Source organism: Pantherophis guttatus, chromosome 1 (genome assembly GCF_059756535.1).
Source record: "Pantherophis guttatus breed Tessera chromosome 1, ASM5975653v1, whole genome shotgun sequence".
Classification (NCBI taxonomy): domain Eukaryota; kingdom Metazoa; phylum Chordata; class Lepidosauria; order Squamata; family Colubridae; genus Pantherophis; species Pantherophis guttatus.
The window spans coordinates 204,183,949-204,202,180 of NC_142063.1; the positions used below are offsets into that span (position 1 = coordinate 204,183,949).

At 37.8% G+C, this 18,232-nt stretch overlaps 1 protein-coding gene across 1 annotated transcript in view; it reads right to left on the reverse strand.

The window, feature by feature from the left end:
• Positions 1 to 2,321: 2,321 nt before the first annotated feature.
• Positions 2,322 to 18,232, reverse strand: part of MFSD2B (MFSD2 lysolipid transporter B, sphingolipid) — a 35,262-nt gene continuing 19,351 nt past the window's right edge. The window contains exons 6-14 of the mRNA XM_034432202.3: positions 17,019 to 17,167; positions 14,047 to 14,137; positions 13,824 to 13,945; positions 13,007 to 13,090; positions 12,571 to 12,651; positions 10,999 to 11,108; positions 9,988 to 10,131; positions 8,112 to 8,288; positions 2,322 to 6,554 (exon numbers count right to left, since the gene is read on the reverse strand). Coding sequence (XP_034288093.2) covers positions 6,500 to 6,554; positions 8,112 to 8,288; positions 9,988 to 10,131; positions 10,999 to 11,108; positions 12,571 to 12,651; positions 13,007 to 13,090; positions 13,824 to 13,945; positions 14,047 to 14,137; positions 17,019 to 17,167 — 1,013 coding nt within the window. The 3' untranslated portion in view covers positions 2,322 to 6,499. The remainder of the gene's footprint in view (positions 6,555 to 8,111; positions 8,289 to 9,987; positions 10,132 to 10,998; positions 11,109 to 12,570; positions 12,652 to 13,006; positions 13,091 to 13,823; positions 13,946 to 14,046; positions 14,138 to 17,018; positions 17,168 to 18,232) is intronic.

Genomic DNA, 18,232 nt, shown 5'->3' on the forward strand with positions numbered 1-18,232 from the left:
AGTTTCCAGACATTTATAAAAGTACTTATTGTTTTTTCCCTGTTTTTTCCCATCTCTGCTAACCCTAGGACAATTTCAACATTAAAAATCTTAAATTCATGAATCACATCATGCTACATTAGTGGCCAAAATTGTGGAAATCTTTTGGGGAAAGTGTATTTTTGAGGTTTGATGGCTAATAAACATCACTTTTTTTTGGGAGTTTCAAGATAATCATATTCCACTGCTGGAATTGCCTGGGAATAGCCCAGAGCTTAACTCAATTGAAAATCTATGGAGCCGACTAAAGAAACTTGTTAATTAGAAGCGACCCATCAATAAAGTCCAGTTAATAGAAGCAATAATTCAATCTTGGTTTCACATTGTAACAGCTGCAGAACTAAAAGACCTCATTCACTCCATGGGAAGACGACGTAAAGCCATAATTCATGCTAAAGGTTACCCAACTAAGTATTAACTGACGTGATAATTTTTGCATATCTCTTTTTTCTACGTTTCACTTTTCTTCTTTATACCGTAACTGCTATTCTAATAGCAAATCCTTCATAAAAGTTATTGAGTTATATTCTTGATTAAATTATCTTTCCATTGATATATAATTTTATGGTAGTACTAAAAAACAGTTGTGTTATTAGCTACTTTTAGAAAATACACTTTTCCCAAAAGGTTTCCACAATTTTGGCCACTACTGTAGTTTTTACGTGTTAATATTGGACCATGCAACGTACAGGTAGTCTTTTACTTAAGACCACCATTGAACCCAAAATTTATGTTGCTAAGCTAGACAGTTGAATTAGTTTTGCCCCATTTTATGACCTTTGTCATCACAGTTGTTAAGGGAATCTTCTGCAGTTGTTAACTTAGTAATGTGACTTTTAAGTAAATCTGGCTTTCTCGTTGTATTTGTTAGAAGGTCGCAAAAGATGATCACATGACCCCAAGACACTGCAACTGTCATAAATATGAATCAGTTGCCAAGTGCCTGAATTTTGATCACATCACTATGGGATGTTGCAACAGTTGTAAGTGTGAAAAAATGGTTGTCACTTTTTTCAATGCCGTTGCAACTTTGAAAGGTCACTAAATGCACTGTTGTAAGTCGAGGACTAGAACTGTTTGAAAAAGGAATTCTTGTAATTGTTTCTCAACCATCTAGCTAGGCATAACCCAAAAATGAAGCACAATGGCAATTTATTTTACAGCAATCATTATTACAATTTACTTATTGTAATAACTCCTGATTTTAAAACACTGGAAGATTGATATGAATGAATGATTCCATCCCTATTAAATTATGACATGTTTAAATGTAAGAAGTAGCACTTCGAATGTTCACACTATTTTGAACAATAGGGAAATCAGCAGTGCTGAGGTGAAAAGTTTGATCACAGTAAATGAGGAACATGAAAGATAGCTCAATGACTGTTCTTTTTTTTTTTTTTTTTAAATTTGATTTATATGCTGCCCTTCTCCGGAGACTCAGGGTGGCTTACAATGCGTTAAGCAATAGCCTTCATACTTTTATATATTTATACAAAGTCAGCTTATTGCCCCCACAAACTGGGTCCTCAATTTACCTACCTTAGAAAGGATGGAAGGCTGAGTCAACCTTGAGCCTGGCGAGATTCGAACTTGCAGTAATTGCAGGCAGCTGAATGTTAATAACAGGCTATTAGTCTGCTGCGCCACCAGGCTCTTGAGTGCAGTGCTGGTTACATTCCAGCAATGGTCCCTTTCCAAAGTCTCTGCAGAGCTGGCTGCCACCAAGGGAAAACATGGAATTTCACACCTTCCCCATAAAATCTCTCACACTGAAGTCGTAAGTACTTTTAAGTTATTATTAGAATGTCATCTTTTTTCTATTCAATCATATCCAATTTTTGGAGACTGGACAAGTCCCTGTTGTTTTCTTGGCAAGATTTTTTCAGAAATGGTTTGCCATTGCCTCCTTCCTAGGGCTGAGAAAAAGGGACTGGTTCAAGGTCATCCAGCTGTCACTTTCTCTCAGCCATAGGAAGAAGGCAACGGCAAAGCACTTCCAAAGAACCTTGCCAAGGAAACTTCAGGGACTTGTCCAGGAAGTGCGGAAGAATTGGATATGATTGAAGGGAAAAATAAATATTAGAATGTCATCTTTGAGGCTGCTTAAATGGATCTACTATTCAAATTCAAGTCTACCTGTGACTCCAACAAGCTTTATGAAAAACATTTAACTTCCCCATAGATATACAGCACGTATTTCACCCATTCCATTCATTTTACAAACCTTCATGATAAAACACACAAATGCGAGAAGCAGATTTTTACAAAGACAAAGGAAATGGGGAAAAGGTAACTTTTTATTTCTCTCAAATGCAATTTCTCAAGTCCCCCAAAAGGACAAATTGGTTCTCCTGACTGTGGAACAAATAAATCAATAAATAGTTTAACTTTTTGTTATTCCGTTCAACATAGGTAAAGCCATTATAAAATGTTCAATTCCATTTTTTATTTAAAATATTGTAAGGATAACAAAATGTCATCACTTCAGGTTTTCCAGTAGTTTGTACATCATTGCAAATTTTGCTGATTGCTGTTAGAATAGTTTCCTACTACATTCTTGGAAGAATTAATAATTTTCTTGGCACTGTCTGTATAGTATAGTATATCTCTTTGTGCATGTGCTTGAATGCATGTATACTTAAAGACACAAACACCCAAAGTATACTGCTTGCTTTGTATCTGTCCTAAGTCCTAGATAAAAGCACCACACAATGTTCCACAGATAAATTGCATAGCAAAACACATAGAAGTCTTAGCAGATTTATTCAATAAGCATTGAGGCAACTATATAACAAACGCTACTTGCAGTCAAACTATTTGTCATACTGTATATTTTGGGGTCGGGGGACTTAACACCACCCATCCAATTATTCAGTGTACTGAAGACCTGCAGTGATTTGGAACTTAGAAATATGCTGCTTATAGATGTAAGCAGTGGTGGGATTCAAATAATTTAACAACCGGTTCTCTGCCCTAATGATTTCTTCCAACAACCAGTTCACCAAACTGCTCAGAAAGTTACACCGGTTCTCCCAAAGTGGTGCGAACTGGCTGAATTCCACCACTGGATGTAAGGTATGACTGGATGGCTACCATGAAATATGATTAGAGATAGTCCTCAGCTTAACCATGCATTAGTGACCTTTGAAGTTACAACAGCTGTGAAAAAAGTTACTTGTGGCCAGTTTTCACACAATGGTTGCAGCATCTTCAGGGTCACATGACCAAAATTTGGGCTGATAGCTGGCATGTATTTCTGACAGTTGCACTGTTCTAGGATCATATGATCACCATTTGTAACCTTCCCAGCTGGCTTCCGACAAGCAAAGTCAATGGGGGAAGCCAAATTCGCTTAATAACCCATGATTCGCTTAACAAGTGCAGTAATTCGCTTAACAATTGTGACAAAAAAAGGTCATAAAATGGGGCAAAACTCACTTAATTGTTTGCTTAGAAACAGAGATTTTGAGCCCATTTGTGGTCATAAGTCAAGGACTATCTTTTTTTGGGGGGGGGGGACTTTCCTTAAAATTTCATACATAGGAGAAATTATTTGCTATTGTTGAATTGCTTTTTTCTCTCTTTTTCCTAATTATTTTTTCTATTTTATTAAATAAAAGGGGAAAAAAAGGGAAAGTAATTCCGAACAACTGTAAAGGACAACATTGCAACAATTATTTAAAAACCCCAAGTATCAAACAAAATTACCCTGGGCCAAGATGCAAAAACTTAGATGACCTCTAGACAATAGCGAAGTGAGAGTTTTCTGAATATCTTTGCTGCCCTCCAGAGGTTACTGAAGATTTGCTGCCAATATATGAAATTTGATCCCATTCACAAAGATTGTGCTTGCCTCCCAGCCAAATAAGACATTAGCTCAGTGTGAGGCTTAGGTACATTAAATCGAAAGGGTCACTGGAATTTGAACCTAAATTTCCGGAATACAACCTTCATGTTGTTCTGTTTTCTTAGCAAGCTTAAGAAAGAAAAAGAGATGGCTGAGGGTTTTGTGAGATCAATTGAACAGAGGGTGGCACAATTGCTATATCATTTATTGTGTTGTTCTTATTCTATCGATTATGCTTAATTCAGCAACTAGGAATAATACTTTACCCATTACTATGATCCTTGCATGTGAATAAATAATAATTTAATTGATTTTAGATCATATTCTACTGAGCTGCATCTCAGCGCCTGTTTATGTGTATTTTAAAAGCAAGTAGACACACAATTTACCAGATATACTTTTTTCCCAAAAGTCTTACTGAAAATTAACGTTAAATCACAATATTGCCCAGCTCTTGCCCAACTTCCAACTCTTTCATAATGTCTACTTAGAAAGCTGAACTACTTTCAAAATAATTAAGCATTAATACATTTCTTCAATCTAGGGGTGATTTTAATCTATGAATTCATGAACAGAAATAAAGATCCGTTTTCAAATATATTTGACTATAGTTTGGGCTATTAGGTGTCAGACTTAGAAAGTTTGCATCAAATTAAAAAAAAAGTCTAACTTTTCCTGCTGGCAGCATTAAAAATATGTCACCATATTTCCCTGTCGCTAGGCACCCAGTGAGGAACCTGTGTTCTGTGAATGAGCTGATTCCAAGCTGAAAGTTCCAAGAACCTAAATTCTATTGGCTGTACTTGTGCAAAACGGCAGTGAATGAAAAGTAATCTTACAATCAGCATGTTCAGACAGCATGGATGATCTGCAATTTGTGTAAACCATGAAATAATGACTTCTGCCTTGTCCATTTGCAACAGAGAGGATTACTGTATAGACCTTTTTAAAAAAATATTCAATAGCATTCCCCTGGAGCACACAAAACTGCCATTGAGCCTCTCAGTGAAAATGCTGTGTAGAAGTACTAACAGTGCAAACTAGTGCCTCCATCAAGGGAACCCATAGCTACTACAATGTTAATTATAATGTCTCTCAAAATGTTCAGTTGATGGAGCACCTCCATATATATGCTTCCACAATTAGTGATGACACTACATGCTCCTATAATATTTATGTAAGCCCCATTTAATGTAATAAAAAGCCCGAAAATCAGACTTTTAGTATTCATGTGTTCTGTTCCTCCAGATTAATCCAAAAGTGGGCTATCTTGAATAATAATATGTTTGAGTTCATCATTTAGTGAACTGCCTCTCATTCTCTGATATGTATTATTGCACTACAGACAAAAGTCCAATGCTGTCATTTTCTTTCTTCTTTTCCCCTCCATTACTGTGAAAGCAATTTCCATTGTGGAAACCTTTTTCCATGGATGCCAACTGTTCACATGATGCAGAATGCTGGGTTTTTTTTTCACAAATGGGAAAAAAAGGCAACAAAATTCTGTACCATTTGTATTCCACAAATGGTTTTGAACTGAAGAAATAATCAACCGAACCTCTGAATCTTGGAATTACTGAATATTCCAGGAATGGTACTGCATTCCATTAATCAAGGAAAGATTTATTCCAAGTTGCATATCTATGCTATTTTATAAGAACATTTTGGGTTATTCAAAACTTGTTGAGTTTAAAGAAGTATCAAAGTCAAGTACTACTGGATTTTATAACTTCTTGATTCACAATCTCACAATAGAAACTTAAGCCAGTTTGATCTACTGCACGTGTGTCAAAGTCGCTGTGTCACGTTGCCGTCACGTGACGTTTCATGATGTTTACCCCATTCGTGGAACTGGGGTGGGTGTGGCCTATGCGTGACGCGTCCAGCCTGCAGGCCGCCAGTTTGATACCCCTGATGTAGTGATTAAAGCACCAGGCTAGAAACTAGGAGAAAGAGTTCTAGTCCTGCCTTGGGCATGAAAGCTGGCTTGGTGACTTTGGGCCAGTCACTTTCTTTCTCTCTCTCTCTCTCTCAGCCCAACCCACTTTACAGGGTTGTTGTGGGGAAAATAAGAGGAGGAAGGAGTATTAGGTATCTTCTCTACCCTGAGTTATTCATAAAATAAGAAAGGTGGGATTTAAAAAATCTGTACAAAAAACAGCAGCAGCAGTAGATTAAATGGCATTGCATTAACAATAAATAGAATTCTGTGATCAACAGAAATTATGGGATTTCCTTTGGTAGGAACCATAAGTTATAATTAGTTGAAATTGCCTCTAACCATTATCTTGGTTAATAGCTTATGGATAGCACTTACAAGACCATGGTTTTTATCTCGTCAGGCAGCTGTTCTCAGTATATAACATGTACTGTACTGTAAATGAAAGGCGACAGCACCACCTATTGCATCTTATAAATTAGCTCGTGCAAGGCTTCATAGCAACCCAGCGTTATAGATGTACAGACTCTCCAAGCCATGCTCCAAAGTGTCATCTTTTTGATCACAGCAGCCTTGGTATATTGGTAGTTAAACACTGGTGGAATAAGACAAATGCCTTCAAGGATGCTGAAGTCGTCCCCTCTGGTTGCATTTTCATTACTATTGGATTTCTATTTTAATTCAATGTTTCCTTCAACAAAGTTTTCAGTGTTCAGATGATTCCTCCTGTTTTATAAGATATGAAAAAAAGAGTTTACATGGTAATTGAAATATGGCATCTGCTGGGCCTGGAACCCATCTTTTAACCATGAGTTTTCCTTTCACAGATGTATATAATGTGAAACATTTGCAGAAAAAGCTTAAAATCTGGCAGGTTAATTGCCACGCGTTTCACTTAATGTACTTCTCTGTGTAAGATGCGAATTGCTGATTGGTACACAATGTGGCTGCTCACTTGATAAAAAGAAACAAAAATTGCCACGTTAAGATACTTTTTCATTAGCCCATTAGCTTCAGAATCCAAGTCAATAAAATGGCCTTTAATTTTAACACCTTGTAAACTCTGGTCAAGTGTATCAGAATTTATTCTCTGTCGTTTGTACATCATCTCTGTGGAAAAGCCATTTTCAGGACAATGTAAAATAGGTGCACTATAAGACCCACCAAAACCAAACTCTATAAGTCTGTAGGAGAGAATACAGGAAATCCTTGACTTACAACAGTTTGTTTAGTGACCGTTCAAAGTTACAACGGCACTGAAAAAAGTGACTTATGACTATTTTTCACTTACGAGCTTTGTAGGATGTAGACCCCATGATCATGTGATCAAAATTCAGATGCTTGGTAAATGGTTCATACTCATGACCCAAGGTCATGTGATCATCTTTTGCAACCTTCTGACAAGCCAAATCAATGGGGAAGCCAGATTCACTTAACAACCAAGCTACAAACTTATCAACTGCAGTGGTTCACTTAACAACTGTGGCAAGAAAGGCTGCATAATGGAGCAAAAAAATGAAGAGTCGCGGTGGTGCAGTGGTTAGAGTGCAGTACTGCAGGCGACTTCTGCTAATCACCAGCTGCTTAGCAGTTTGGCAGTTTGAATCTCACCAGGCTCAAGGTTGACTCAGCCTTCCATCCTTCCGAGGTGGGTAAAATGAGGAGCCAGATTGTTGGGGGCAATATGCTGACTCTATAAACTGCTTAGAGAGGGCTGTGAAGCACTGTGAAGTGGTATATAAGTCTAAGTGCTATTGCCAAGGGCTAAAACTCACTTAACAACTGAAATTTTGGTCTCAATTGTGGTTGTAAGTCGAGGACTACTTGGAATTTCTAGTAAAGGCTAGTGTTTTATTTATTCCAATGATGGAGTAGAAATTTTGCACACACATAATTCCAATTTTAACTTCTGGCTTTTCTGAATGTGAAAATCAGTATTGGATTTAAGAAAGCCTCCAAAATTCAAGAGTTTCAACTTTCAAAGAATTAGCTTTACAATGTGCTTTAATTATCCAATGCAGCAATTTATTTTTGGGTGGATATTTCATTTGCTTTATAAACTTTCTGAATGTATTAGGAATCAGAAGCATACATTTTTGTGTATGAATGCACATGGGTAAATAAATGGGGATATTCTCGACATGGGAAATGTGATGTTCAAATAAAAATATCTTGCATTCTGTAAATGTCAAATATTTTTTTTACTGTAATACAGTTGACTTTTGACAGCTTTCACTGAAGAAAGTTGTAAACCAGGAGAGGCTGATATTAGTACAAACCTACCTTGAATTTTCAAAGGCATATTTCATTTTCTTTTGGCTTTTCTCATTGATTGGGTACAACAGGAGTATGGATAAGCCTAAGAGGATGAGGATGGATGGAATTCCACCAACCAAGATTTTCAGCGTGATGACAACATGGGTGGACTGTGTGCACATCCCTGATTTGTAGCCTACAAATCTATTAAAAAGTCATGTAACTGTTACTATAATTCATTCAAATAATAATAAACAGCTACCCCTCATTCTGTGCCCCCCCCCTTCAATTTGAATGTTTTTCCTGTTTTTTTTCTAAGCTTTGCTGGCTTTCTCCTATCAGCTTCTTTTATGTAAAAAGACCAATTTTTTTAACACTGGTGGCTGACCTTAAAACAATGCCCCTTATACAGTGGTGAAATCCAAATTTGTTTATTACTGGTTCTGTGCACGTGGCTTGGTGGGCGTGGTGTGTGTGGTGTGGCTTGGTGGGCGTGGTAGGGGAAGGATACTGCAAAATCTCTATTCCCACCGCACTTTGGGACCAGGCAGAGGTGGTATCTGCCGGTTCTCCAAATTACTCAAAATTTCTGCTACCGGTTCTCCAGAACCTGTCAGAACCTGCTGGATTTCTCCCCTGCCCTTATATTTATAAAGCAATGTGAGCAATTCATTCATTATGATCAGAACACTATCTTGAGCTCCATTAACACTGGTCAGTTCCTTTAAACCAGATCATTATATATAGTGCCTGCCTGCCATATATAGCTGGCAAACTTGGCAGCTTGGCAAACTTGTTTCACTTAATGGATTACCTGGTTCCACCCTGTGTGCCAGGATAGCTTGCTTATTTATTTTCTACATTTCTCTACCACCTGAAACTTAAATGGATTCTAGGGAGTTTGCAGAGCTTATATATGAAATACAATATAAAACCAATATAATAAATAAAATAATTTGAAACTAGTTGGTGATTAAATTAAACACTAAAATTAAATTAAACACTAATAGAGTTAAATCCATTCAATGGAATACAGCACCAGTGGTTTTAATTAATCCCTGAAAAGTTTCAGTATAGTTAGATTTTCTTCTGCTTCACACTCACCATGAAATTATTCTCAGTTCTGCAGGATAGCTATTTCAGAGAAAACAAACTGCATACTCTACTGTCACCATACTCTGAATGAATGGAGTCTTATAGACTGCTGGTAAACTAAAAACCTGGAAGCTAAAGTAGCTAGTAACACAATTACCTGGATCTAGGAAAGAAATAGGAGTGGAAATAACAATAAATTCTGGACTCCCCCTTTTCTGTTATAGCCAGCACAGTATTTCCCATCGTATCACCCAATGTCAACCAAAACAAGATTTGGTTTGAAAACAGCACAATTAATTTTACCTCGAGTTCAAGCTGGCCCCCAGATTTGATAAAACTTGTAGAATATTCTTTTTAAAAAAAAAAAAAATCTTCCATGAATTGAAAGAAACATAAAAGCGGAATAAAATCTGAGGGACTGGGTATGGGGTGATACGAATCCTTTATTAAACCGAGTTCACATTGAAAATGTATTTATTATATGGCAGCATGTATGGATAACAGAGCAACTGAGATAGCTATAAATTGATTTCATTTTTAAAATAAATAAATAATGTAGTATCTTTATCACACCAAACTGAGAATTTAAGAGATTACCTGCAAGCATAATGACAAGAGCAGGTGTAGGCAGTGCACAACCATCTAGTTGCTAAATTCCTAACATTCCTAGGATACCAGGACAATGGCAAAGAATGCCGGAGTTGTAATTTAAAAATATATGGAGTGCCATAGATTGCCTATCCCTGTGCCTTTTTATTGAATTGAACCAATGCAAGATCCCAAACAAAACAAAACTTAAAACACTCACTGTAAACTGAAGGAAGAAATTCCCATTCCAATACCAGTTGATATCTTTGTGAAAAAGATGAAGGACGAATAGAAGATAGTTTCATGCCCTGGTAAGTGAATGTTCTGCATTCGAAAATGGTCAACTACATCAGGCAGCATGGACCTATAATCAACATTAAAAAGGTGCACATCACAGTTAGGTGTATAGGAATACCACAGGAAGAGTGGCAACTATCTGTGTAACTGCCATTCAAACTTCTGCTAGTTTTTGTTCTAATAATAAATCCCAGTTGTGCAGACCTTTCTTATTTTTGTATCATTCCAGTCCTTGCATATAAAAATAATGTGCAAAAACCAAAACCAGTGATCACGTGACCCCCCCTTAAGAATATGCAAATTGTGCACAATTACTAAACGACATCTTAAAATAAGAACCAACTTTTTTTTTTTTAAATGACTTTAAAAATCATGTGATTCAGAATTTAGTGAGTGGAAGGTAATTGATCTAAAATTACATGCATGTTTTCATAATAGAGCTTTTATATTTTCATATTGCTTTAAAATAATACTTTTATTAAAATACTTTTAATACTTTAAATAATACTTTATACATAGCTAATAAGGAGAGTTTCATATGCTTTGTTGCCTAATCTTATAATTTCCCCCCACTTTAGATATTTGAAGCTGCTATTAAAAAGTCACCAGGATTTTAATAATTTATCCTTCAACTTCTCTTCCACTTGTTTGTCTTAAGATTCTCGACAAGATGTTTGAAAGATCTGATCTCTGATGATACAATCTGAGGCCTCAAGATTTGGATTTTCCATAATCCCAAGAGCTCCCAGCCCTAAAGATGCCGCTATGTATCATTGCACTGAATCAATTCCATCAGTATTAATTTTTAATTAAACTAAATGAAGCATCTTCTGGAGGCAGACCGCAGGGTATCACCCAAAGGTTAAAGTGCTGCTTTTAGCCAAATGCAGCAGATATTCCCTGCATACCCTACCCCTTACGAAGAGACTCTTACCATGGCAGGAGGAAAGACGCTGCAATACTAAGTCCAGATACAATAGCCACAAAGTAGGCGAGAAAGATATTAGGGATAGTCACCAACATGATTACAGAAGGAATCATCAACTAGAATGAATGAATATAAGGAGAAAAATAAATCGTTTCATCCTTAATTGAATGTCTAAGAAAGGGTAATGTCTCAACTGGACAATGATATAAACAGGATTAAGATTACTGTACATATATGACAATGACAATCATTATAGATTGGCAGTGTAGTAAGGCACCACCAACTTGTCTAGATTAATATCATTGGCAATGATTGGTGTCAGTTTGCTAGAATTTCAGACCTGGGACAAAACCAGGGGTGAAATCCAGCAGGTTCTGACAGATTCTAGAGAACCGGTAGCGGAAATTTTGAGTAGTTTGGAGAACTGGCAAATACCACCTCTGGCTGGCCCCAGAGTGGGGTGGGAATGGAGATTTTGCAATATCCTTCCCCCAGGAGTGGAAAGGGAATGGGGATTTTGCAGTATCCTTCCCCTGGAGTGGGGTGGGAATGGAGATTTTGCAGTATCCTTCCCTCTGCCACGCCCACCAAGCCATGCCCACCAAGCCACGGCCACAGAACCAGTAGTACAAAAATTTGGACTTCACCACTGGACAAAACCCTGGATCTTCCTTATGCAAAGCATGTGCTTCAAAGTGCTACAGTAGTGAGTGGTCTTTTTTGCTGCAGAAACCACCCTTTTAATTTTAAGTCTGGTTTTCCTTCTGCTCTGAAGATCATAGAACACTATGTTTCAAAAATGTACATCGAGAGTACGTGTTACTGGCCACGTGCTCTGCAACAGTGCCTTTCAAACTTGGTAACTTTAAGAATGTATGGACTTCAACTCCCAGCATTCCCCAGGCAACTGATTGGAGAATTCTGGGAATTGAACTTCACACATCTTAAAGTTGCCAAGTTTGAAAAATACTGTTAGGGAGCATTTGGCTGTACTGTTTATCCATCTATTTCAGATCCACCATAAATAGAAAATCTGTAGGACAAGAGGTGTCATTCCTAGAGACAGTGTCCCTTTAACTTTCAGCTACATAATCTGGAGTCTGTTGGTCTGAACAGAATATAAACCATAACAGGAAGATATTCTTAATCTACAGAACAAGGACCAGGAGACTTAGCTACAATTAAGTCATCAAGTCATCTCAAAGGGAGGTCAGATTTCAAAAAAGGGTTTACAAATAGCTAAAAAGGCAAGGCCTAGATAGAAAAGGCTATTGATCAAATAATTATATTTCAAGTTCTTTGATTATTAGGACTATGCACTGCCGTAAATTCATTTTTAAAAGGGTGTTTCAAAGTGCTTAGGAGCACAAGCTCAACACTTCTAGAAGTCTTTAAAGCTGTCACATCTTTACCTGGCATATCTTAGCTGCCCTCTGCTGTTGCCACATGATCATGGAAAAAGGCATGGCTGCCTTAAAGAGTTACAGACAGGTGCTCCATTCATGCCTCTGTATGCTCTGAAGCACCTTTCTGGAATCTGAAATGCTGTGCAGCCATAACTATTACCAGCCTACTTACCGATATTCCACATGCTGCTTTTTTTTTGCCAAAATGCTTCAGAAATCTTTGCCAGAACGGAACGCTCACTGTAGCTGACACCTATACATTACAACAGGAAAAAATGCCAGAAAAGAGAAAAAATATGTTTATGGCTTCCAAGAGAATTAAGTGTACAATTTGAAGATTGCAGTACCATATAAATATCAATAGCTACACATCACAACAAGGGAGCGGAAGCTTGGACTCTGATGGACTCAGAAGAGATAACCATGAGTTTAAAAAAGTGACCAGAGAGACAGAAACCAATATGTTTCCTTTTATTATATTGTGCCAAGGTTAGGCATAAATGGAGAAAGGCCTTCAGTCATGAAAACTTGATTTTCATATAGGTATGGACCACAGAAATATGATAAGAAGAGACACACAAAAAGCTTAGCTTTGTCTGCACACTTACCAAGATAATCAGCACTAAATTCTGAAAGTGACTGCGAAGATCAGCTGCGTAAGTACAAAAGAGAACGAAATTTCCTTGTTCAATCTAGAACAAGAGAAAAGAAAAGAGTGTTAGTAGTTGGGTGGCATATACATTTAATAAATTATCATTAAAAGAAAAGAGAACTATATTATGAAGGTAGACATGATTCAAATGTGGAGGATGGATAAATATAGTGATACAATTCATACATCCGAGGTGGGTAAAATGAGGATCCAGATTGTTACGGGCAATATGCTGACTCTATGAACCACTTACAGAGGGCTGTAAAGCACTGTGAAGCAGTATATAAGTCTAAGTGCTATTGCTATTGCTATTTCATAGTTCATATGATTACATAGTTATTGGCTTTTTCATCATTTAAAAATGACTATATTCCATTCTTATAAACGATAAATATGATATGCTTTTATATAAAAGCATATTAAAAACCTCTGGGCATGCATGCTTTTTGTGCCATAAGTTGTATCTTTTCTTTTCATATGAAGGAGGTTAGTAACTGTGACACCACTGGATCACGCCCACTGACTTTCAACTTAAAAATCTATACATTTTTGATAAACAATAAAAATGCCACGATAGCCAAAATCAGTAAAATCTCTGAATGCCCCCCAAGAAGACATTAGGCTGATTTTTAGGGAAAATAGGATTGCTCTTTAGGGAAAATAAGATCACATACAGTACATATGATTAAGTTCTTACGATGCAGCAGCATAGATTCTTCAATGCAATTTATGACAAACCAAGTTGACGCAAACGCTAGGTAGATAAGAATTACCTGAACTGCTGTTAAAATCAGTAGAAATGCTGCTGTAAATATCAAATATGGTTGATGCTTCATGGCATGCTTTTGTCCTTTAAAGAAAGGAACTTTTTTGTCTGGCATTAAGGTGTATGGATCTATAATGGGTGGAATATATACAATGTTGTTTATATGAGATTGTAGATTAAATGAAGAAAATAGACACCCAGAAATATTAATAAGCTTTAGATATGCTCACCAACTTTTTCTTCCACTCCAAAGAATAGGGAAAAGATGCCAACAAGGTAAATGCCTCCTATTAGCCCAGCTGCAATCATGTAGACTTTTTTCTTTAGAAGACAGAAAATTTCAATCAAATGATACAAGCAAGAAATAAACAATAAAAAAACAAATAATGGCCTAAACAAAATAGAGCTCTAATGACAAGCAACTCTCTAAGTAAAGTGATTAGTTTGTTGGTAGATGGGAGAAATGAAGAATTATCAGTCTTGTCTGTGTTCAGGGGAATCCCTCTTTAGTTGTCTGCATGATCTTATTCTTAGGGCAGTACCTCCCTCTGTCTTCTGTAAATCTGTTGGACTAGATGCAATCCCTGCTGAACTAAAGCTGTCAGAGATAAAGTTTTAATATCTAAATTAACATCTACAATGTAACCAAGGGTGAAATTTACTTATCTTCCCTACTGGTTCGCTAATGTGCTCGCATACACCATCTGTGCATGCACAAAGCCTTCTGCGCATGTGCAGAGGCTTAAAACATTGTAAAAAAGCGACATCATGATGTCCATGCGGATGGGTAGAACCTCCTGCAGCCGCCGGAGGGGTGAAATCTGAACCAGTTTGCTGTGCGTCAAACGTGCGCTGCGTGCGCATGTATAGTGCGTGCCATGTATAGTGCGTGCCAAACACACGCTGTGTGCACATGCGCAGCATGCGCCAAAAGGAGGCTTGGGAAGGTAAGTAGGACAGCAAGGGGGAGGATCAGCTGTGTCGCGCGATTTAGCTTCGCTAGAAAGCAGGATTCCCTGTTTTCTAGCAAAACTAAACCGTGCGGCACAGCTGATTGTTGGAAATACTGGTTCGCAGGAACCCGTAGCTTTTTTAAACTACCGGTTCGACTAAACTAGTAGCTAACTACCGGTTCAACTGAACCGGTAGCTTTTTTTAATTACCGGTTTGCCCGAACCGGTAGTTTTTATGACTACCGGTTTTCCCAAACCGGAGCAAACCGGTAGCATTTCACACCTGAATGTAACTATATATTAGAATGTGAGTAGAAGAGCCAAAATAGTTGCATTAGAAATAGCAATAGCACTTAGGCTTATATATCGCTTCACAGTGCTTTACAGCCCTCTCTAAGCGGTTTACAGTGTCAGCATATTGCCCTCAACAATTTGGGTCCTCATTTTACCAACCTTGGGAGGATGGAAGGCTGAGTCAACTTTGAGCTGGTGAGAATTGAACTGCTGACAGTCAGCAGAATTAGCCTGCAATACTGTATTCTAACCACTGCGCCACCACGGCTTTTGGACACTACAAAATACAAAACATGCATTCACTGAAAGAACACTGAAAAATGTGGGTATACTTGTTTTTCTTTGGAAAATTGCAAACTAAATGCTCCAAGAGCTGACTTGTATCATACAAACATGTCTTGTCAAAATCCTTTCATTGCTGTGTTCCCATGACATTGCCTTTATCTTATCCACAGCCTGTGAGTGACACAGGCTTAAGTTATTCTTGGTGCACTAGAGTTGTAATAGCATTTTCCTTCTTATTCCAATAGAGAACTAGAAGTGAAACGGTTTTTTTTCTTCCATTCAATTGTTTCCAATTCTTGGAGACAAGACTGCAATTTTCTTGGCAAAGTTTTTCAAATGTAGTTGTCACTGTCTCCTTTCTAGGGCTAAGAGAAAGTGACTGGGCCAAGGTCATCCATCTGGCTTTTTGCCTAAAGCAGGACTAGAACTCACAATCCCCTGATTTCTAGCTTTGATATATTGCACCAAAGCGGCTCTTGGAAGATTGAGGGAAGTGATTAAACAGATTACTGAATATCCTTGGAGAAATAAGAGATATTACTGAAGGTAGGCCAAGAAAGAAGCATTTGTCCATTTAATCACCAGGAACCTAGCTAACAATTATTAATGTTTTTGTTTCATTCAGCCTTAGCTCTGCCTGAAATAAGAAGCAAATATATTCTATCCTTGACTAATAGACAGAGTGCGGATTCCTTAATTGCACTGAAAGCCAGGGTAGTTTATTTTCAGCAAGTGAGAATCAAATGCTTGTATTTGGAAGCTAAATGAAAAATTACTCATAAAATTACTAGAAATTAGTACTGGTGGCACAGTGGTTAGAAAGCAGTACTGCATGATAACTGCCAACAGCAGGAATTTAATCCTGACCAGCTCAAGGTTGACTCAGCCTTCCATCCTTCTGGGGTTGGTAAAATGAGGACCCAGATTGTTGGGGGCAATATGCTAACTCTGTAAACTGCTTAGAGACGGCTGTAAAGCATTATGAAGTGGTATGTAAGTAAATGCTATTGCTAATTACTGAAATTACTAGAATTAACTTTGGTTAGAAATTAACTGAAGGATTTACAGAACTAAATGATAACTGATTTTGGTGACATTGCCGCGCTCACTGAGGTGAACTGCCCATAGCCAAATGGGGGGTGGGGGAGGGGGGGAGACCAGTGGCAGGGTAGGAGTGCTGGTGGAGGGCTAGCTGAGAATGAACGCCCACGATAGGTTGACTACAATGGGGGGCCAGAGTGAAATCGGCACGGCAATGTCCCTGTGATTCCTTGTCCCATTCCTCATACAATTAATTCACATGTATAACTTTGCAATGTTACCCAATGTTACCCATAATGTTACCCATTTATGCTTTTCCATTATGTGAATTAAGTGATATCAGGCATACATCTGGATTTTGCACATATAGGATCATCTCTCATCTCTACACTAAGCCTTGTGTCTTGCCACCTTTTGACAAGTCCTCATGATCTCCAAATCACAGTGAAGACATAAAGTTATTAGACATAAACTGAAATAAGAAACATTTCTTGGTAAGTTCCCCTAAATTCAAATGAGATTTGCTTTGCAAAAATATTATTAAGAGGCGGGTCTATTATATTAAATTTGACGTCCTCATTCTAGTGTAATGTAGCACTATAAAAACATTACAAAATTTTTTGACTTACTCCATAAGACACATCTAGGACTTCAGAGCTGTTTTGTTGCAGCCCTATAGTTTCATTCTGGATACAGTGACTAGAAGTGTGAGCACCAGCAACTATTTGACCGTGTAGCGTAGCTCCAATCAGCGTTCCAAGAACTTCAAATACCATTCCTAGGGAAGAAAACAAGCCACTTCTACAAATCTGGGTTGTTTAATGAATGCTGAACCACAGGCACAGATAGAGTTCTCCACAGGGCATTCAAAATCTGCAAAATGGTGGGTGCAGCTTCAGGAGCAAAAAACCCCATAACTTTTGTAAATGCAGCACATCTTGCAGATTTTGACATACACATCCCTCTAGCCAGCTTTCAACAGTAAAACAGTGATTTATATGTATACTGCAGTGAATATCAAATTGTACTATAATAAGAGGGGGGAGCCATTGTAACATGCAGTCAGAGATTCAAGAAATAATATGTGCAAGGAAATTTTTAAAAAGTGGGATTACTTAAAGACCAATGGTTTATTACAAAGCTATCTCTTCCAGCATAACGCACAGACCCCAGAGAACAAATGGAAATCTACATATCATAAAGTGTCCCTATCTGACTGAGCCTCATGCCCACACATTTCCTTTTCTCTGCTCCATTTCTTTCTAGGTTTCTCTAGTTGAACAGAAACCGCAGTTTGTCTCTGTGTTTGAATTGTTCAGCTATTGCCTGCATTTGCCCTTCAAATCAGAGCTGGAACGACTCATATAGTGCTTTCCATTTACTCCATTCATATGGTGGAGAATAAATTCAGAATTTGCAAAGGAAGTAAGGAGAATGAAAAGTTGTCCAAGTGTTTAGCTTGGCATTATATGTTTATTAACACCTGAATTGTTTTGCTTTTTCAAAAACTTGCTCAAGAACATGCTAATATATGAAGCAGCATGAGGGACTGTGGTGAATGTGGAAAGATGATTTTCTCTCTAAGAACGTGAAAAAGCAGAATTTAGACCAGTGGTGAAATCTGAACCGGTTTGCTACCCGTTCGCTGGCCGCACTTGCGTGCTACACGCCAAATGCGCGCAGCGTGTGCATGTGCAAGTGCGCACCAAATTTTATCACTACCGGTTCGCCCAAACTGGAGTGAACCGGTAGCATTTCACCCCTGCTTTAGACCTACAACACAGTACGGTTTGCAGTGAGTTCAAAAGATATTTCCTCTCTTGCCGTTTTTATCTATGTTAAA